Here is a 23,161-nt window from a genome sequence, read left to right on the forward strand (position 1 = left end):
AAAATTCAATTAATTATGCATCATATACATACATAGAATTAAAATTCTCATTAGAACAGTATAGGCTTCATGGAGATTTAATATTGCTTTGAAATTATTTATGCAAACAGGAACCACATATAAAATTGCTACACAAAAAGCATGTCACAAAAGTGAAAAACATAAATAGCTTTTATATTTATTAATAATGCAAAAATTCAAAAATACCTTCTGTACTTTTTAAGCCATAATTTTTCCATATAGGATATACTGTCTTCTTTAAATTCAATATTAATTAAATTTGGTTCTCTCCAAACTTTCAAGTTAGTTTGTACCTCACATTCTTCCAATGAATCTATAAAAACAAACATAATGTGCATAGTTAGTGACCAATCTATAAATTAACAAAACTTCTCTCAAGAAACAGAACTCATCACTTTTAAGGCAAATATGCTTTGATAGTTATCTAGATAATCAAGAGTTTTAGACTTAAATAATGCAAAAATGTTATATATTGGTGATTTATTAAATGCCTGTAGAGACAGTTTTTTCCCAATAATCCCTGGAAATGAAAGAATCTTATGATTCACAAGGTTTTTTTAAAAGCAACTAGTTAATTTAAATGCTAAAGATAAATACGAATATGTTCATTATATATGCCATAAACACACATACACATAAAGGTATGGATTATAGCCACTGAAAATAGTACTTACACATTATAGGGAACAGAAAATAAATAACTTAGAATGGCACCTGGAGGAGAAAACTGGCCTCATTAATTTTTATCTACGTGGCTTAAGATGTTCCTGAAGTACTAAGTAAGTTAAAACCACTATTCAGAGATATTTAAAACTGATGGAGATCTCTGGGAAAGAAAGCAGTGTAAACCAAGGGTTACTCATCTCTCTACCATCCTAGATATTACTTCTCTCTCTAAATTGACCATCGTAGTTGGAAGAGAAAAATATGAAGCAGTAAAGATGAGGAGATTATTTTTTATAGAATCTGAAACTAGAGATTAGTCTCAACCTTATCCTGTAGCCTTAATAAATAGTTTCCAGAAACAGCCAAACACCTGCAATAGAAATAAACCAAAAGAATTTAAGTCACCCCAGTACTATAATTCCCAAAGAAAAGAGAGCATTGAAGAAAGCAACTGGAGGAAGTTCTGAGAAGCACCACCAGAATGCATTAAACTGAAAGGGCAAGAGTTAAGATATGAGTAAGTCATGGGAAAAAGATCCCTCCACTATGAGTCCCCCTTTCTATTGCAAACCAAAACATTTCTTGACAAGAGAAGCTGAAAGAAAAAATGAGAACTCACTTTTTTTTCAGCATAGGTCATAGAGAAGAGCCACTATGCTTGAGAGATAACCCCCAAATCTAGAAGGGTGATGAGGAGGAAGTAAAGCAGCTGGTCTGTGATTCATTCTTCTCCTACTACCAATGGCTCATTCTCAGAAGATAAAAAATGGCAGATAACCTGGGTTCCTTTCCTTGTGAATATATGTTGATAACTGGAACTTCTGGAAAATAGGTTAATGATATTTGCTAGAGGGAAAATCTTTAGCTATGCAATGCATTTAGTGTGTATAGCCCTTGTTTAGAACTGCATATAGAAAACAAATCTAGAACACACTGATTTATGAGGCATGTCTCCCTGAAAGAATGCCATGTAAGCTATGCAACTTAGGCTTGGGTTCAATCCCTTGTTTCATGGTCCACTAGCTACTTTTGGTGAGAATTTGTGTGAGATGCCCCATCATTCATATTCATAGCACGATGGGTGTTTTCCTTAATAGACACCACAAAGTCTTAAAAGTGAAAATATGCCTGAGGTATATGAGGAACAGGAAGCCAGTGTATCTGAAACAGAACAAGCCAGGGGGAAAGTAACAGAAGATGAGATCGAAGAGATAACAGACTTTGGAACACTGGGAACCTTCCAGGCCATTATAAGTACTTGCCTTTCATACTGAAGGAAATGAAACTTTAGAGTACACTCAAATGAAATCAAGTTAGAAATCAGTAACAGAAATAGAAAACTTGGAAATTCAAAGAACATTACTAAGGCAAATGGCTAAGAAACATGAAAAGATACTCAATATCATTTATAATGACGAGCACCAATTAAGATATGTCATGTTATCTCTATCAGAGCAGCAAAAATTTTTAAATCTGACAATTTAAGTGTTGATGATAATGAGAAGAAACCAAAGCTATAATACATTGCAGGTGGGAATGTAAACTGAACAAATACTTTGGTAAATAATTCAGCTTTAGCTGGTACAGCTAAAGACATGCACACCTTAGGACCCAGCTACGTCACTCTCAGGAATAGAAATACCAAATATGTGTACACATGTGTCCCAAGAGATCTGTATAAAAACATTCATAACAGTATTGGTCGTAATGGCAAAAATGAGAATCAACCCAAACAACCATCTACAGTTAAGCAGGTAAATGGTGCTATATTAATATAACAGAAGACTATTAAGCAGTAGAAATGAATGAAATAACAATTATGGGTAAATATCAGTAATTAATATTGAGTGAAATAATCAAGTTGCAAAAGAATACATATACTAGCTTTCCACCTACATAATGTTCAAATACATGCAATTTTAACATTGTTGTTTAGAGATACACACATGCAGTAAACTGCAAGAAAATCAATAAAATGAAAAAAAATACAAAATTTGGTCTAGTGATAATCTCTTAGAGAGAAGGAAAGAGGAGAGAAAATAGGTGCACATTGTTTTGTTTTATCTATAAGCTATATAAATTTTATAAATGTTCCTTTGTATCTACTTTATTTTAGGAAAAGGAAAATATCTACAAATATATTCAGGTAACACACATGCACAAATAATTACATATGTATATATATAAAATACCCTAGGGCAAAAAAATCACAAATTATATCAACAAAAGTGTCCTTATCTTAATAATTTCTCCACAGCACCACACCGTTGACCTCGCATCCTCCATGGTTTTTATGATCATGCACTTTACCAACTTTTCACCTACATGTATGCCACTCTTATCTTCTCTGTAGGCTTGCCTTTCCAGGCCACTAATTGTGATTCCTCTCTAGCCTGTTCTCCCCTGTTCTCTAAGGTCCAGCCACACCCATCTACCTTCAGCTCCCCTAACACAATGCGCTCTCCATCATGGAGCTTCTGCACATGCCATTTTCTGTCCCCACTCTCCAACTCATTTTCTAGACCTCAGATCAAATCTTAGTTTCTTAGAATCCTTTTTCTGATCAGCTGTATCTCAGAGTCCTGACAAGAAAAGAAAACCCAATGGGGTAATTCGAAGAAGGTTAAATGATGGGACTAAGTTATAATCACGTCTTGAGGTTAGTGGAATAAGCGATGTGGTAACACCAAGAGACTAAAAATAGTGGAAAGCTGTTACGAATACTAGGTTTGAGAGGACAAAGTAAGAGAACTGTTGTAAAAAGTCTTTGAAAGTGATAGCAGTGGAAGAGAGTTCATTTCACTGATGCTAACAACACAGGTGGAGAATGCGGTCACTGCGAAATTGCACCACATCAAGGAGAGGGTGAGTAAATACCTTACTACCTCCTTCTTGCCTTCCAATGTCCTGTTAGTGTCTCCAATTGGCTAAACCCAACCGGAAGCCAGAGAACAAGGGAGCTCAAGTGTTGCAGTCTCTAGACCTTAGAGATCAACCTTTAGGGTCACAAAATAGGTCAGAAATGGAAGAGAATGGATCTAGAAAGACAGGGTCTACTTATTTTGCAAATAAACAATCATTTCTCTCTCCCCGCCTCCCCTGGAAAAGAAAAAAGAAAAAGAGAAAAAAAAAATTCACGTCTGAAGCAAAGGGAAAACACAAAACACAAAGTTTTGGCACTTTGTATCATAGGGAGATTTCAATTTGGTGATACTCCCAAGTGAAATCTAGTTAAAATGTTAGATACCAGTAGTATATATCATATAAGACAGCAGGAAACGGAGAGGAGAAAAAAAATAATTACTCAACATAAAACATAGCTACTATGGTCTTCATTTTTGTAGCTGGTTTTCAAGCCTAAATTAATTTAATTACCATCATTTCCTTCTTTCACAACCCATTCCATGTTCACATTACTGTATGTCAATATCTTTTTACCTGGTAGAGTAACTCAAATCTTCATTCCCAAAGGATCCAAGATAATACAAGCCCTCTTTTCATTGGGTTGCTAGATTTTCCCAATGAATATTATTACTGAACATAGAAAAATTAATAAGTGTGCCATCGAATGGTTTCCAGATGAAGTCTATCTTTTCTTTTTGAGTAATAATAATCCAATTGTTCTTTGGTTCTTGTGCTCAACCAACATGGTTGTACAGTGACTCTTTCTATTAATTCAGTGAGCCACAAAATGCCAGTGAGTAGTCTCGGCTTTCTATTTAATGGACACATGGGTAAATGTTCATGAAATATACAGCACCCTGTAGGAAAAGCACCTCAACTTCACAAAATTTTGTTTCTCAGACAGAATCCATACTGAACCTTCAGCAGACCATTCCACAAAACTGTAAAACTGGCTGCTTCTGGACAACACTACATATTGTAAGATCAGTGAATTCCATGGATATGAGCCCAGTGCTATACTACTTTCATAATAAAATGAATATGTTGGTCTGAGACAATGTCATGTGAGATACCATGGTAATAAATAAGGTTTCTGCTGGCAGGCACACTACTGGCAGAGAAGACAAATGCATATATGAAATATGTGGCTTTTCTCATGATGACAAAAGGTCCATCCATGGTAGAAAGGGTACAGTATAATTATCCTATAACAGATACTCCCTGTTCACCAAATCCTCTTAGCACCATGCCATTATCTTCTGTGCAATATCAAGACCATCAAGGTCTTTTTAACATTTTAATATAAAATTTCTTTCTCTACATGCTTCACAGACTCATGTGATACAAATTGACAAAATGCTGCATCTTCTTCAGTGTGTGGTAATTATCACTTGATGAAGGCATTGCACTTTTCCATCAAGCTTATGCGACTCATTGGATCAATTCTTTTTTTTTTTCAATTCTTTCACCTCCACTTGACTATAAGTTCCAAAATAGATTGTAGCTGCTTTTCCACATCACTTTCACACACAGCACATAATATGCACTCATCATTTGTTGAAACAATGATCGTGAGAGGAATGTTTTGTACCCTTAATATTTAAAACATTATTTGTATCTAAATATTGGCAAAGAGTAAGTACAAAATATATTTTAAAAAATTAAAATAGCCAATATTATTTTACAAGTGAATGGTGAAAGGCCAGCTAAAAATGATAAACATTTATGTCCATCAAATTGGCTCAAGTTAAAGAATTAGAAAATATGGGGAAGTAGCCATCTCGCACATTGTTAGTGGGCATATAACTAAGTCATTTATTTAGAAGACAATTTGACAATATTAATCAAAATTTCATAAAATAAATCAACACTGACCGACTCAACATTCGAACATTTATTTATTTATTTGTTTGTTTATTATTTATTTTTATTTTTTCCCCATCTACCTCCCCCCTCTTCCCTACCCCCTACCTTCTGGTAAAAATGTATTTTAAGATAATTGTACAAGTACACAAATAGCTAAGATTGTCATCATAACTTCATTTATAATAATGAGAATTAGAAACAAACTATCCATCAATAAAGGTCTGATTAAGTAAATAATGGCAATTAAGAACACTATGCAACAGTTATAAATGATGATGTTTTAATTTGGAAAGTTGTCTCTGACAGAATCTAAGTGAAAAAGTTAACAAATAGGATACAGAGTGTTACCTCATTTAGTCTTGTATTCATGTGTGTGTGGGCGCATTTGTGTGTAAGTGTATCTATGTCTATTGAAAAATGTGTCCCAACATGTTAAAATTGGTTATCTCTAGATAGCAGAATGGGGCTATTTATATTTTCTTCTTGGTAACTTTTTTGTTATAACGAAATCATTTAAAAATAATTATATTATTCATATAATATAGTTATTCCTACTATGATAGACAAAACTTTTAAATGTTTTCAGACTTCTTTTATCTAGTCTGATTCAATTTATTAAGTCAGTCCTTCTATTACTTTAAATACTATATCTTTCAAAGTGGACAAGCAATATAAAATTTGAGTAGAAAAGAAAAAAATACATCTAATATAAAATTTAAAATAAAAGCACATAAAAACATAACCAATGAGAGTTATATTGAAATATATACTAAAAAGAGAGTACACAAATAAAGTCTTGGAAAAATTAATGAAATTAATGTGTCATAAGAAGTGTAGGAAAAATATGTGAAAAAGAGAAAATAATTTAATAAAAAATCCGATTCTAATTGGGAAGATGATATGTGATACCTTGATGTTAGAAATTATACTGTGTTATAAAGGAGAAATAAAGAAGAAAACCTTCAATGAAAAAGAATGAAATAAAAATAAAATCAGATGCTGTCAACTAAAATACATCATTAAAATTTATTATCTAACATTTTGTTTTCAATGAAAAGCAATTGGAAGTCTCTACAAGATTCTGAGTAATAAAATTAATAAATCACATACTTTTAAAAGTATGGTTTTCCCCAGAGATACTGGGAAACTCGAAGCAAAGATACCTTATACTTCAGTCATCTAGTTCTTCAATGTCTAGAAAATGGGTGTGAAAATCATCAAGGAAAAATAAAAACAAGAAATATTTCTTCAAAAGAAAAGAAAAACAAAAGACAAATCAATTCTTCCCCTAAAGAACTGAAAAATATTTTTCAAGACACATAAAAAATTATTTACTTCTCTACTTCACAGATCCTCCTGTTTTATGTGTTGTAAATACAGTTTCTTAAGAAATAATTGTCCTGACAAAAACTTTCTGCTAGGAGAGGGGGAGCTGAAAGAAACCAATCCTCTATTCATTTGACAGCCTGAATTTACATAGGAAACAAACACAAATATCCCCAACACCTAATTCAGGAGTTCCATAAATATTAAACCACTAACCAATGATCATACAGTGAATACTCCTTTGAGGAGTTATATCAAACTTCTATCCCAATGTTAATAGTTTCAGAACATTGTCTTTATATTCACAGAGAATGGAGACAAATAAAATAAACTTAGCTTGATTTTACATTAATTTTATAAAAATAGCTGTACCTGGTTTTGCTGCATGTAAGTTCTGTTTCTCGCTGTCATCATGATGTCCACTTCTCCACTGATTTAAAACTTCCTGAAAGGACTGGGCAGAAGCTTCTTCATCGAAGGACCCTTCACACAGAAGCCTATCTCTTGGATTTGTACATTCTGCTTTTTTTGTTGCTGAAAGTTCTACCTAAACCAATTAAAGATGTAACAAAGTATGCTTTACTAAATTTTCTGTATCTTAAAATGCAGATAGCATTAATTGTTAGGCATTATGGCACATATTATTTTTGACTTAGAATAGAATGTTTTAAAGTTGTACTTATTTGTATGTTTTACTGATTTTTTTTAGAACTGTATTGGCAATTATAAGTGGTCTCTTCAGAAATTATTAAAACTGAAGCATGCAGTACTGAGGATTTTTCATCTTATTCACCAGGGTTCTCCCTGGAAAGCAACAACAGTCTTTTAGATAAGAGTCCTACTTCTCCAATCTCCTGCTCCTGCAACCTCCTTGCAGCAGAAAGAGCACTTTTTACATGTAAATCTGATCATGTGATGCCTCTGCTCAAAATCCTCCAATGACTCTCTATGAAACCCCCAGATCCTACTAGGACTTACAAGGGCCTATAAAACCTTGTACTTTCTACCTTTTACTTCATTTCCTTCAATTCTTCCCTTCACTCACTCTGTTCCAGCTAAATTTACATTCTTGCAATTCTGGAAGCAGATTCCCACTTGAGGGCCTTGCCCTAGTTAGCTATACCCAATGCCTGAAATAATCCTTTGTCACATTTTCACACAGCATTCTACTCATTTCGTCCAGTTTCTGCTCAAATGTCACTTACTCAGAGAGTAGGCAATGACCCTATTGACGTCCCTTTCCACCACTTTCTAATCCCTTATCTGCTTTATTTTTCTCAAAATAACTTATTTCCATGTGAATTTACTCTACATGTTTATTTGTTTATTACCTGTCTCTCCCCATTAGAATGGAATGAGATGAGGGATTTTTTTTTCCTACAAAGAGCAGTGCCTGGCACAAAGTATGTGCTCATTAAAAGTTAGCTGAATGAATAAAGTAATAAATGCATATAAAACATTGCATGCTTCTTAGCATAATGATGGGGGAAAGGATTAATTCAGTATAAAATATAGATCCACTGTGAACACACAGAAGAAAATAAAGGTAGGATTTGGCAATTATCCATGAATCAGAGAAAATATCTATGTTAGTAAACTAAAACAAATTCTACACCAATGGCAAATTATCAAATGTGAATTACCTATACTGATCAAATTGCTAAATCTCCATTGTGTATCTTCTAGATACAAGAGAAGAATCCTTTATGTTCAGCCCTTAATTACAAAATAAACAGATAGATCGTTAGAGTACAATTGAGAGCGGATCATTAAATATGTGTACAAAAATGTCAAATATAAAGAAAAAGCACCTGGGAACCTGCCAGACACTGTGTAAGCTGTTGGCCATAGAAACACAGGTTTATTAGTTGACAGGAGAAATAGGAGCAAGGAGCAGTATTTAATTCAGATAAACAAGAAATCTATGGACAAAACAAGAAGGTGCATGATTCTAGAGAGAGGGTATTATATATAGGATATATAAATATATTATATGTATATATATACATATATATATGTATACACACACACGCTAAGGCATAGAGTCAAAGAGCGCAGTGGCATGAAACTGTAAGCAGTTTATATTGTTATAGCAAAAAGTAGGATATGAAAAAATATAAAAGATGAAAAGACAAAATTGTGAAGGATCCTGCCCGCCACACAGAAGATCTTAGAGTTTCCAATAAGAGGAACTTATTAGAAAAACAAAGCTATTGAAGAGTTCCACAGAGTGTGGGAGAGAATGAAATTGGGGAATAGTGAGTCTGGATACAAGGAAACAAATCAAAATGTGTCAGCCATTTGGCAACATCTATCAACATTACAAATGCATAACCCTCTTCACCTAGCAATTTCAGGATTGCATCATAAGGATATGCATATATATATATGCAAAACATTTTTCAAAATTCTTTAAACTATAGTTCATACTGGCAAAAGACTGAAACAGTATAAATGATCAATGAAAGATAGATTTTAAAAAGTCCAATAAATGGAGTATTGCACAGCCACTATATAGATGAAAAGGCTAGAGAATGTACTTATATGCATCTCAAACTATATTGTTAAGTGTAAACATCAGGTGTGCAGAGCAGTATACAAATTATATTGATATTTGTTTAAATAAATACCTATATAAGAAACTGAAAATATTATTGTTTCCTAGAAGGGGAGAGAATAAAATGAAATTTCCACTTAATAAATCTTAAGAAAATAAATTCAGTATTTTAAATAACAAGAATAGAAGTGACCAAACATTTAAGAGACTTTTTAGGTGGCAGAGTGACTGCATGAGACATGGTAACTGATTGGATGTGCAGAAGAGGGAGAGAAAGGACTATGGAAAATAACTGTTCTTGTTGGCCTGGAAAGCTAGAGGACATGCTGACATCAACAGTAACATCTGTAAGTTTTGGAAGAGAAATAATGAATTTAGCTTGAAATACTGAGTTTCAGAAGTATGTGGGAAGGTAATTACAGGTATCCAGTAAGCGATATGTGAGGGTATGTAAATATGTATATATACTGCACTAACGAAGAAGCACCGAAAACTCGCTGCTTAATACAAAATGGTTTAAGCACACAGCAGCTTTCCAGGACAGTTCCCTTCCAGGGAATAAATCAGAGATATATGACATTTGCATTTTATAGCTATGCCTCCGGAATACTTGGCTTCCATATAGCAGTGGTAGGATAGGAAAAAGCCAGAGGATTGTACATCAGCTCTTAAATGTTTCAGCCTACAACTGTCACATCCCATCAGAGACCAATATGACTCTGCTCAATTGTAAAGGGGCGAGGAAATTTTAATGAGCAAATGGAATCAGTGCTGTATATTTATTGCCTTTCTAGGCCACATGATATCCCTGAAAGATATGCTTTAATATCCCCACTTTCCAGAAGAGGAAACAGAGAATCAAAAAGGCTAAGTAAATTGCCTGCTGTAATAGTAAAAGCTATAAGAAAACCAGGGTCAGTATTTCAAATGCAGGTTTCTGTCCCTAAAATGAAAGCTCTTTCTTTCATGAACTGCACTCTTTCCAAGGATATCCACTGGCCTGAGTCCATAAGAAAGGCCTTAAGACAAATATCAGTCATTTGCACCACTTTGATTCTTCCAGGCATTCAAATTGCTTACTAGGCTAATTAAAAATGAGATTCCTGGGCTCTAAGGTAGATGCAAACAAACAAACAAAGAAATCAATAAATGGCAGACCAGGAATGCACACCCAGTGCTACAGATGTTCATTACAGTTAAAGAATCACTGCTCTATAGCAAAGAACAGTGCCAAGCACCTGTGTACAGGTGCATACGCTGAGGATCAATCGCAATTGACTCTCAATCAGGAATACTCACCAGAATTACTGAGCAGTTGCTAAAACCACAGATTTCTGGACCCCACCCACAGAGATGCTAAACTCAGTTATGTGTATTTCTTTAACATTTCTTCGTTTGATTCTAATGTGTGCTCCTGGATAAAACCACTGAATTAATGGTTCTTAAGTAAAGAGGTGGAGGGTCTATATAGCAGTCACCTACATGGACAAGATGCATCCTTTATTGTAGGAATTAAAGGTACCAGCAAAAAAGTAAGCTCTATAGAGTTTTAGTAGGTCTACTTACCCACCCACCCCCCACTGCCCTTCTCATCTGTTAAATGGGGTAATAATAATGCAAAACTTAGATGGTTATTGTGATTATTGGCTAAGATAAGGCAGCTAATAGATTTAGCACAATGCCTAGCATCAGATTAACAAATATTAGTTGTAGATTTACCACTATCATTACTGATTTAATAGATAAAATGACAAGCATGAAGGAGAATCCTTAAAACCATAGCCTCTGAGTAGTAGTTAAAAGTAAGTAATTTGGAATCAGAAGATCTGGGTTCAAATAGCACTATCAATGATACCTTGGGCCCTTTATAAAAACTGGATTTTTTTGCCACTGTTTTCCCATCTGAATAAAAAGAAGAATTTCAAAAAGGACAAAAAGGAATAATACATGTAAATATTTAGGACAGTATCTGGAACATAGTCAGTCTTCAATACGTTATTATAACAATGAGGCTATAACTCATTCCATGATTCCTTACAAACAGTCTTGGCAGGTCTATTAGAACACAAAATCCACATAAATATGTTGACTTTCTTGGACAATTCAAGCATAGTTCCTCTGCTATAAAGAGATCCTACTAGCATAGAGAATGTTTTCTTTTATGTTCTATGAGCATGAGTTTGGGACTCAACGGACTAAAGTTCAAGCCTCACTCCATCACCAAATAAGTCACACTGTGTGACTTTGGCCAAGTTACATACTGTTTCTGAACTCCAGTGAAAAAATGAGTGGTATATAACCAAATGAGGATTATTACATAGATCGAAATTTGAGAAAGTTTGTTTCTTTCTAAAAACAAAACAAAACAAAACAACATAACATGTTTGTTATAAAAATATGGACATAAGCTGATGAAAATTTATTTAGCACATCATAGGATCAGTAATCAATCTCAATAACTACCAGCATTTGGTATAAATCCGATATTAAATAACTGTGAAATTTACTATCACCTAAAACACTCAGCAAGGTTTTATATTTTTAGCCTCCCTAAAATCCTGATTAATATAAAATCATTGTATTGCATTGTGTTACCTTTTTTATGTTTCCTGACATGTAGAAATTTCCATTCATCAAAAAATCAGTGTTCAGTGGAATCAAAGCAATCTCCTTAAAGAGATTTTATAGTCAAGATGTTTTTGATTAATCAAAAACAAATTCATATTAAACAACAATGTGATAAAATAATCTGCAAAACTCTATAGCTCTAGTTAAATATATAAATGACAGTCTCCGTGGTCATTGATGAAAGAAAATGTCTAATATATTTTCATCAGCTTACCTCAGAGTTGCTCCCTGGCAGAAGAGATTTAGATTTATGCTGACTTGTACTAATCTCCTTTGTAGAGCAATTCTCCCCTTTGGGTTCATCTGGATTAACTTCCTTTATAAACCGATGGGCAACATTCAATACATTGGATAATATTTGAGATTTTGCCTATTAAAAAAGGAACAAAATATAACTAAAAAGCCTAATATGTCAGCCTAAGTAATTTAGATACATCAAATCATATTTTCATTATTTTATGACTGCTAAATTCAATGCATTTCATTTAATATTTAAAAATACAAATTGACATTTATATCAACCAATATAATAGTGAGAGCTGCCATCTATTGAGGGGCTAGTTTGGGCTAATACTATCCTAAGTATCTTAAAAACGTGTCTTTAAATCCTAAAGTCAATTCTAAAGCATACCTATTTTTATCTGTTTTAGGAATAAGGGAACAAAAGCTCTGAGTGTTTTAATAACTTGCCCTTGGTCACACAGTGAGTGGGTGGCACAGCTAGGAAGCGACCCCAGGTATATATAATTCTAATGACTCATAGCCTTCCACTATGTTAATCTCAAATAAGCAGATGTGTTATTTTGTGCACATTATGGCTAAAGAACTAAATATAGCTAACATAGTAGGAGCCTGAATAAGCAGTAATAAGCATTCCTTGATGATAAAACATCTTTACAAAGTATTAACTATTCAAGAGCACACATCTACCTGTAGTTCCCTAGTGCAGGCAAAGTTTTTCCACATGCCCTACCTTTGCTCATGAGTTTCAGTTGCCAGGAAGGCCTTCCCTCCCCTACTATCTTCTTTGCCTGGCAGATGCCTATTTCTTCTGGATTTGTCCCAAGTTACTCACACAGGTCTAGGAACCTTTCACTGCCTTCCTCCCCAGCTGTGTGAGGTGCTGATTCTCTGTACCCTACTCCTACCCTGAGTAGAGCCCTACCAACCCCTACAATATTGATTTTATGTCATCTTTTGGTGTCTATCTATCCCATCATAGCATGTAAGCTCACAGAAGGAAAAATTATGTCTCCCTAAGTCTTTGTAATGCTACTACCATGCTTGGCAGATAACATATAGTAAAAACAAGGTGTTGGGGGAGGAAGCAGAAGAATTGCAGAATTAAAATAAATGACTGAGAAAAAGAATTCAAAAAACCTTTTCATGTGCCTTCAGAGTGGCTGAAAAAGAACAGGTGAATCTCGGGAAGGCCCGATTTCCTGAGGACTTTCCTATCAGTACCACTCTGGTCTGCCCTAAGACCCTGCAGGATTCTGAATACCATCTGAAGTTGAACTAAACTAACTCCAGGGGAAAGAGGCAGGCTCTTCAGAGGCTCTCTGAGAACCTGGCAGTAGGAACGCAAACAATCAGTCTTAGTTCTTAGCAAATGTCCTCAAGACAGAGGAAAACTTCAGCAGAGATCAGACATAATTATTTTGTATTCTCCCATGGAAAATTCCTATTTTTAAATTTTCATCTAGTTACCTATTTAAATAGCTGATGACATTGAAACTTTCCAATATGACCTTTTGTAAATTTGTTAAGATTCACTGCCATTTGATTTTAGAATAAATCAATGTACATCAGATTAACTAGTGTTATTTCACACTGAATTTATAACTTAGCTATGAAAAATCACTAATGTGACCTATGCATATATATTGTTGTCCATATACAAAGCTATGATATCTGCTCCAAATTTTCCCAATGATAATTAAAAAGCCCATACAGACCTATGTAGTCCTTTTTAAAAAAGAAATATATAATGATAGTACAATATTATTGTCTATATTCATTATACTTACAGTAGATCCCTATGGCTTATTTACTACTAATTGTACTTAACACTGCTGAACTGTATACTTAAAAATGATTGAGAGTAACACTTATGTTATTTGTTTTTTAACCATGATTTTTAAACAATGAGCACAAAGAAATGATGGGTGCATTTTATCATTTATAAATTGAAGCTAAATACAGTTGATTTAACAAGAAAAAAAAGAAAAAATAATAATAAAAAAAATTCAAGCCAATGGTAATGCTTAATCCTTCCAGATATACCTGTATTTTGACAAATATTTTTTAAACAAAGTAATCCAGTCTATCTGATTTTAAATTCCCTTAAATAAAGAATAAAGATCTGTGATTTCAAAGGTGGTTAAAATGTCTAGTTTTCATTTTATATTTTTTTAAATATCAAAAACAATACAATTAATTTTATATAAAATTATCAAGAAAGAATTATAATTCAATTCAAGTATATATGTTTATTTAAGCAACATGAAACAAAGATTATTCTTTCCCTAAAATGAATCTTGTTATCAATGTTTCAATAATTTTTATAATACTTTTAGGTAGCATTTTAAAAGACTCTGAAATGGCCAAAATAACTCCTTTATTCTTACATCAAATTTATTGTTAAAAATAAGTTAAATATCATGGCAAATTGGTAAAATGGAATGCTATATCTGGATGTCTTAAAGTTCTGTTAATTCAAGATAAATAAAATGCTAATAAATGGAAGTTTTCTTTCTCAGAACATTGCATATTTAAATATTACTTTTCTCAGTTGTAAGAGTGCATATGTACACTTTTTTTCTTATTCTTAAAATAAACATACAAGGAAAAGAAACAGATATTGTGATCCCCATTACTTCCATAAGGAAACCCAAGCTCATAAAGCTTAAGTCAAAGCCAAGTGGATACGAAATATCGGAGTTTGTTAGAACCAAGGTCTTTCTTCTAGCCTAATCTTTTTTCCCTGCTGAATAACGTTAACACAGGAAATAGACTTTCCTTTTGATCTCTTGAACTTAATTAAATTTTATTTCTGGTATAAACATTATTCCTTTAAGAAAACAAAAACTATAATTCTATATACAATTGCCCATGTGGGGATGAGGTTGTTTAGTTTTTACTTTTAATTTATTTTGGCTTATTTTCATGTTTGAGCAAGCAGTAGCAAATTAAAGGAAGAACAGAGCTTCTCTTTTTGTTCATATTCTCTATCATCTACATATTAAGGGAGGGAAGGTGGAGGGCTATATAAATTTTGAAAAAAAAATAAAACTTTGAACAACGAAATTAGAAAGCATTCTATAAGAGTAGAATTATAGAATAAACTTAAACCATCTATCTCTTAACTAAGAAGTGTAAAATTTAACAGAATCTATAAGATTAGAAATTTACCACAGTACTATAACATGCTATTATACAATAATTAAAAGTTTCTAGATATATGAAACCTATATTGCATGTTAATGATTTGCAACTTCTTCTCCAGACCCAATCTCCCATACTTACTCCAGAGAATAATTGACAACTAATTGCTAGATACTCACATCTCTCCACCTAGGTAGGTACTCCCCTTGAATCTGATAGAGCTCTTTAATTGTTTGATGAATGCAAGAAATAGTAATGAGTTTCACTTCCAAAGGCAAGGTAATAAGAAAAGGGTGTGCCTTCTCTACTCTTTTAACTGTTCAGCAATCTTGTTAAAAAATGTACAGTAATGAGACACATCATCACTAAAATGTCAAAGGTTGAGACAAAGAGATAATCCTAAAACCAGCAAGAGAAAGGGCACTTACAAAGGTATTCCCATAAGAATGTTTGCTGATTTTTCAACAGAAACTTTGCAGGCCAGAAGGAATTGGCACAAAATATTGGCACAAAAGTGATGAAAAACAAGAACCTACAACCAAGACTACTCTACCCAGCAAGGCTATCAATTAAAAATGAAGATGATATAAAGAGCTTCCCAGACAAGAAAAAGCTAAAGAAAGTCAAGCCAAAATTATAAGAAAAGTTAAGGAGATTTCTATAAAAAGAAGAAGGGGGAAAAAATATAAATATGAATATAAAATGGCAACAACTACATACCTATCAATAATCATTTTAAATGTAAATGGATTAAATGCTCCAATCAAAAGACATAGAGTAGCAAATAGATAAGAAAGCAAGATCCTTACATATGTTGTCTACATGAGATCCACTTCAGATCAAATGACACACATAGACTGAAAGTAAAAGGATGGAAAAAGATATTTCATACAAATGGAAATTTTTTTAAAAAGCTGGGGTAGCAAGACTCATATCAGACAAAATAGACTTTAAAACAAAGACTCTAATAAGAGACAAAGAAAGGAATTACAAATGATAAAAAGGATCAATACAAGAGGACACAATCCTAGTAAACATATACACATTCAACATAGGAGCACTTACATGTATAAAGCAATTATAGATCAACATAAAGGGAGAGATTGACAGGGGAGCACTCATAGCAGGAGACTTTAACACCCCATTGACACCAATAGACGGTTCTTCCAGGCAAAAAAAAGCAATAAGGAAACAACAGCTTTAAATGATTCACTAGACCAGATGGATTTAATAGATATTTTCAGAGTGTTTTACCTAAAGCAGCAGAATATGCATTCTTCTCAAGTACATATGAAACATTTTCCAGAATATACCACAGCCACAAAACAAGTATCAATAAATTTAAGAAAGTTGAAATCATATCAAGTGTCTTCTCTGATCACAATGGTATGAAACTAGACATCAACTACAAGAAAACAATTGGAAAATGCAAATACATGGAGGCTAAACAACATGCTACTAAATAATGAATGGGTTAACAATAGGATCAAGCAAGAAGTCAAAAGATACCTAGAGATAAATGAAAATGAAAACACAATGATTCTAAATCTGTGGGACATAGCGTAAGCAGTCCTAAGAGGAAAATTCATAGCACTACAGGCCTACCTCAAGAAACAAGAAAAAGTTCAAATAAACAATCTAAACTTATACTTAAAAGAACTAGAAGAAGAACAGTAAACAAAACTTAAAGTGAGTAGAAGGAAGGAAATAATAAAGATCAGACCAGAAATAAACATAATAGAGTCAAGAAAAACAATACAAAAGATCAATGAAAGCAAGAGCTGGTTCTTTGAAAGGATAAACAAAACTGATAAATCTTTAACCAGACTTATCAAGAAAAAAAGGGGGACCCAAATAATAAAATCAGAAATGAAAGAGAACTAAGGACTCCAAAGAAATACAAAGGATTATAAGAAAATACACGAACAATTATATGCCAAAAATTGGACAATCGAGAAGAAATGGTCACATTCCTAGAAATATACGCTCTCCCATAACTGAGTAAAGAAGAAACAGAAAATTTGACTGACCAATTGCCACCAACGAAATAAGATCAATAATCAAAAAACTTCCAAAAAAAAAATCCTGGACTAGATGGCTTCATAGGTGAATTTTACCAAATATTTAAAGAATTAATACCTATTCTTCTCAAAAAATTCAATAGGAAGGAAGGCTTCCTAATTCTTTTTTATGGGGCTACCACTACCGTCATTCCAAAACCAAAAACACTACAGAAAAATAAAACTATAGGATAATATCCTGATGAACATTGACATTGATGCAAAAATCCTCAACAGAATATTAGCAAATCGAATTCAGCATACATTAAAAATGTCATACACCATTATTAAATTAAATTTATTCCTGGGATGCAAGGTTGGTTCAATATCTGTAAATCAATTAATGAGATACACCACATTAACAAATGAAAGATAAAAATCAGAAGATCATATCCATAGATGCAGAAAAGGCATTTGACAAAATCCAGCAATGATTTATGATAAAAGCTCTCAACAAAGTGGAAATACAAGGAATATACCTCATCATAATAAAGGCCATATATGACGAACCTACAGTTAACATCATACTCAATGGAGAAAGGCTAAAAGTGGTTTCCTTAATATCAGAAATAAGACAAGGATACCCACTTTCACCACTTCTATTCAACATAGAATTGAAAGTCCTAGGAACAGCAAATAGACAAGAAAGAGGAAAAAAAAAGTCATCCAAATTGGAAAGGAAGAAGTAAAACTGTCATTATTTGTAGATCCGCATAATATCATATATAGAAAATCCTAAAGATTCCACCAAAAAAACAGTTAGAGCTGATCAATGAATTCAGTAGAGTAGCGGGATACAAAATATTCAGAAATTGGTTGCATTTTTATACACCAATGATAAACTATCAGAAAGAGAAATTAAGAAAACAATCCAATATACGATTACATCAAAAACAAAATATCTAGGAATCATAATAACTAAGAAGGTAAAAGACTTGTTCTAGGAAAACTATGTCATTGAAAAAAGAAATTGAAGAAGATACAAATAAATGGAAGCATATAGCATGCTCATGGGTAGGAAGAATCCACATCGTTGAAATATCCATACTACCCAAAGCAATCTATAGATTCAGTGCAATCCCTATCAAAATACCAATGGCATTTTTCAGAGAACTAGAACAAATAATCCAAAAATTTATATGAAACCATAAAAGATACTGAATAGCCATGGTAATCTTGAGAAAGAAGAACGAAGATGAAAATATCACATTACCTGATGTCAAACTATACCACAAGTCTACAGCAATCAAAATAGCATCGTACTAGTATAAAAACCAACACAGATCAATGGAACAGAATAGAGAACCCAGAAGTAAAACCACACTTATATTGTCATTTAACCTATGACAAAGGAGGCAAAGATATACAGTGGGGTAAGGACAGTCTCTTCAACAAATGATGATGGGAAAACTGGACAGATACACACAAATAAATGAAACTGGACCACTTTCTTACACTGTCTACAAGAATAAACTAAAAATGGATTAAAGACTTAAATGTAAAACCGGAAACCGTAAAACTTCTAGAAGAAAACATAGGCACTAAACTTTGATATTGCTATTAGTAATTTTTTTTCTTATATATCTCCTTGGACAGGGGAAACAAAGGAAAAATAAACAAATATGACTACGTCAAACTAAAAAGTTTTCCATAGCAAAGGAAATGATCAACAAAATGAAAAGACAACCTACTGAATGGGAGAAGGTATTTGTCTATGATACATTTTACAAGGGCTTAATATCCAAAATGTATAAAGAACTCATAAAACTCCACAACAACAACAACAAAAATCCAATTAAAAAATGGGCAGAAGACATGACTAGGTATTTTTCCAAAAAAGACATACAGATGGCCAATAGACATATGAATAGATGCACAAGGTCACTAATCATCAGAGAAATGCAAATTAGAACCACATACCTGTCAGATCGCCTATCATCAATAAATCAAAAAACAATAAATATTGGTGGAGATGTGGAGAAAAGAGAATCCTTATGTACTATTGGTAGGATTGCAAATTGGTACAGCCACTCTGGAAAACAGTTTGGAGGTTCCTCAAAAACTCAAAAGTAGAACTGCCTCTTGACCCAGCAATTACACTTCTGGGTATTTATCTGAAGAAAACCAAAACAATAATTCGTAAAGATCTATGCACCCCTATGTTCATGGCAGCAGAATTCACAACAGCCAAGGTATGGAAACAACCTAAGTGCTCATCAACAGACAACTGGATAAAGAAGTTATGGTACATATATACAGTGGAATATTACTCAGCCATTAAAAAACGAAATCTTATTTGCAACAACATGGATGGACATAGAAGACATTATGCTGAGTGAAATAAGTCAGACAGAGAAAGATAAATACCATATGATTTCACTCATATGTGGAATCTAAGGAACAAAAGAAATGAACAAACTAAATGAAAACGGATAGAGAGAACAAACTGGTGATTGCCAGAAGGGAGGCGAGGGGGGCGGTCTGGGTGAAAAAGGTGAGGGGATGAAGGAATACAAATTAGTAGTTACAAAACAGTCACAGGGATTTAGAGTACAGCATAGGGAATATAGTTAATATTATTATAATGGCTGTGTGTAGTGCCAGATGGGTGCTGGAGTAATCAGGGGGATCACTTCATAGCTTATATTTCATACAACTGAAACTAATATAAAATAATAATTAAATTTTTTTTTAAAAAAAAAGAGGTATGATGACCTTGGAAGTAACATATTAAAGATTCAGGTGAAAGTCACCAAATCATTGCTTAAGAGGGAGATGTCTTAGGAACATCCATGTCAAACAGTAAAAAATAAACTTTTACTGTTTTAAGCCATTGAGATTTGAAGGTTCTTCTTTTATTGAAGCAAGCATTATCCTACTGCATAGCCTCAAATTTGGAGACAAACCTAACTGGGTATCGTTTGAGCTAGCAAAAAAGAAAAAAAAAAACTTGTTTTAAAAATGTGTTTCCCACTAATAACGTACATAAAAACATTATTTCCATGTCTTACCAAAGTTTTCCTCTCTACTTGGAAAGGTGAGCTTTCCTATTAGAATTGTATTTATCATTTTATACCCAGATCAAATGTTATCCAGTTCCAATGTATATTCAAAATAGCTTGAAAGGGTCAATTGTTTAATCTCTCTGAAACAAACTTTTCTTCCTCAACTAACTGCAGCAAAATTAACATATCTTCTGTGTGCTCTTATACATCCTTGCTTACATCAGTACTATAGCTATGCTCCTCAAAGTAAAGCTATATCCATAAATCAGCAGCATCACAGTCACCTGGAAACTTGCTAAAAATATAAAATGTCAGGTCCCAAACTAACTGAATCAGAATCTGCAGTTTAACAGGTAACTTGAATGCATATTGAGTTTTGAGCATCACTGTGTCACTTATCAGTCAATTGTGTTACAACTGGTTAAATACAACTGTCTTTCCTTTTGTGATTATGAATTCCTTGAGAGAAGGGACTATGTCTTATTCTTCCTTATATACAATGTTTCACATTATACCCTTTCAATTCTCTTCCCTGCAGCCCTGTCCTTCATATTTTGCAACTAGAATATTGCTTGAGGCTGGCTAAGAACCTGAGAAATGTTGGTTGAATCAAATTTAACAGACTCACTAAGATAAAAATGACTGAAACTTCCATTTGAAAATTCTTCCTTATACCCAAGCTAAGTCAATGTCAACACAGGTAAAACCAATGGCACAATTAATAATGACATAAAAGGGCAAATAATGTACCTGACTAAGTCTCCATACTACCCAAAGCAATCTATAGATTCAGTGCAATCCCTATCAAAATACCAATGGCATTTTTCAGAGAACTAGAACAAATAATCCAAAAATTTATATGAAACCATAAAAGATACTGAATAGCCATGGTAATCTTGAGAAAGAAGAACGAAGATGAAAATATCACATTACCTGATGTCAAACTATACCACAAGTCTACAGCAATCAAAATAGCATCGTACTAGTATAAAAACCAACACAGATCAATGGAACAGAATAGAGAACCCAGAAGTAAAACCACACTTATATTGTCATTTAACCTATGACAAAGGAGGCAAAGATATACAGTGGGGTAAGGACAGTCTCTTCAACAAATGATGATGGGAAAACTGGACAGATACACACAAATAAATGAAACTGGACCACTTTCTTACACTGTCTACAAGAATAAACTAAAAATGGATTAAAGACTTAAATGTAAAACCGGAAACCGTAAAACTTCTAGAAGAAAACATAGGCACTAAACTTTGATATTGCTATTAGTAATTTTTTTTCTTATATATCTCCTTGGACAGGGGAAACAAAGGAAAAATAAACAAATATGACTACGTCAAACTAAAAAGTTTTCCATAGCAAAGGAAATGATCAACAAAATGAAAAGACAACCTACTGAATGGGAGAAGGTATTTGTCTATGATACATTTTACAAGGGCTTAATATCCAAAATGTATAAAGAACTCATAAAACTCCACAACAACAACAACAAAAATCCAATTAAAAAATGGGCAGAAGACATGACTAGGTATTTTTCCAAAAAAGACATACAGATGGCCAATAGACATATGAATAGATGCACAAGGTCACTAATCATCAGAGAAATGCAAATTAGAACCACATACCTGTCAGATCGCCTATCATCAATAAATCAAAAAACAATAAATATTGGTGGAGATGTGGAGAAAAGAGAATCCTTATGTACTATTGGTAGGATTGCAAATTGGTACAGCCACTCTGGAAAACAGTTTGGAGGTTCCTCAAAAACTCAAAAGTAGAACTGCCTCTTGACCCAGCAATTACACTTCTGGGTATTTATCTGAAGAAAACCAAAACAATAATTCGTAAAGATCTATGCACCCCTATGTTCATGGCAGCAGAATTCACAACAGCCAAGGTATGGAAACAACCTAAGTGCTCATCAACAGACAACTGGATAAAGAAGTTATGGTACATATATACAGTGGAATATTACTCAGCCATTAAAAAACGAAATCTTATTTGCAACAACATGGATGGACATAGAAGACATTATGCTGAGTGAAATAAGTCAGACAGAGAAAGATAAATACCATATGATTTCACTCATATGTGGAATCTAAGGAACAAAAGAAATGAACAAACTAAATGAAAACGGATAGAGAGAACAAACTGGTGATTGCCAGAAGGGAGGCGAGGGGGGCGGTCTGGGTGAAAAAGGTGAGGGGATGAAGGAATACAAATTAGTAGTTACAAAACAGTCACAGGGATTTAGAGTACAGCATAGGGAATATAGTTAATATTATTATAATGGCTGTGTGTAGTGCCAGATGGGTGCTGGAGTAATCAGGGGGATCACTTCATAGCTTATATTTCATACAACTGAAACTAATATAAAATAATAATTAAATTTTTTTTTAAAAAAAAAGAGGTATGATGACCTTGGAAGTAACATATTAAAGATTCAGGTGAAAGTCACCAAATCATTGCTTAAGAGGGAGATGTCTTAGGAACATCCATGTCAAACAGTAAAAAATAAACTTTTACTGTTTTAAGCCATTGAGATTTGAAGGTTCTTCTTTTATTGAAGCAAGCATTATCCTACTGCATAGCCTCAAATTTGGAGACAAACCTAACTGGGTATCGTTTGAGCTAGCAAAAAAGAAAAAAAAAAACTTGTTTTAAAAATGTGTTTCCCACTAATAACGTACATAAAAACATTATTTCCATGTCTTACCAAAGTTTTC

At 33.3% G+C, this 23,161-nt stretch overlaps 1 protein-coding gene across 1 annotated transcript in view; it reads right to left on the minus strand.

Annotated features, from left to right (window-relative positions):
- Positions 1 to 23,161, minus strand: part of ZBBX (zinc finger B-box domain containing) — a 101,169-nt gene that overhangs the window by 35,353 nt on the left and 42,655 nt on the right. The window contains exons 8-10 of the mRNA XM_011379984.2: positions 12,183 to 12,338; positions 7,156 to 7,330; positions 208 to 334 (exon numbers count right to left, since the gene is read on the minus strand). Coding sequence (XP_011378286.1) covers positions 208 to 334; positions 7,156 to 7,330; positions 12,183 to 12,338 — 458 coding nt within the window. The remainder of the gene's footprint in view (positions 1 to 207; positions 335 to 7,155; positions 7,331 to 12,182; positions 12,339 to 23,161) is intronic.

Source organism: Pteropus vampyrus, unplaced genomic scaffold (genome assembly GCF_000151845.1).
Source record: "Pteropus vampyrus isolate Shadow unplaced genomic scaffold, Pvam_2.0 Scaffold12, whole genome shotgun sequence".
In the NCBI taxonomy this organism is placed as follows: domain Eukaryota; kingdom Metazoa; phylum Chordata; class Mammalia; order Chiroptera; family Pteropodidae; genus Pteropus; species Pteropus vampyrus.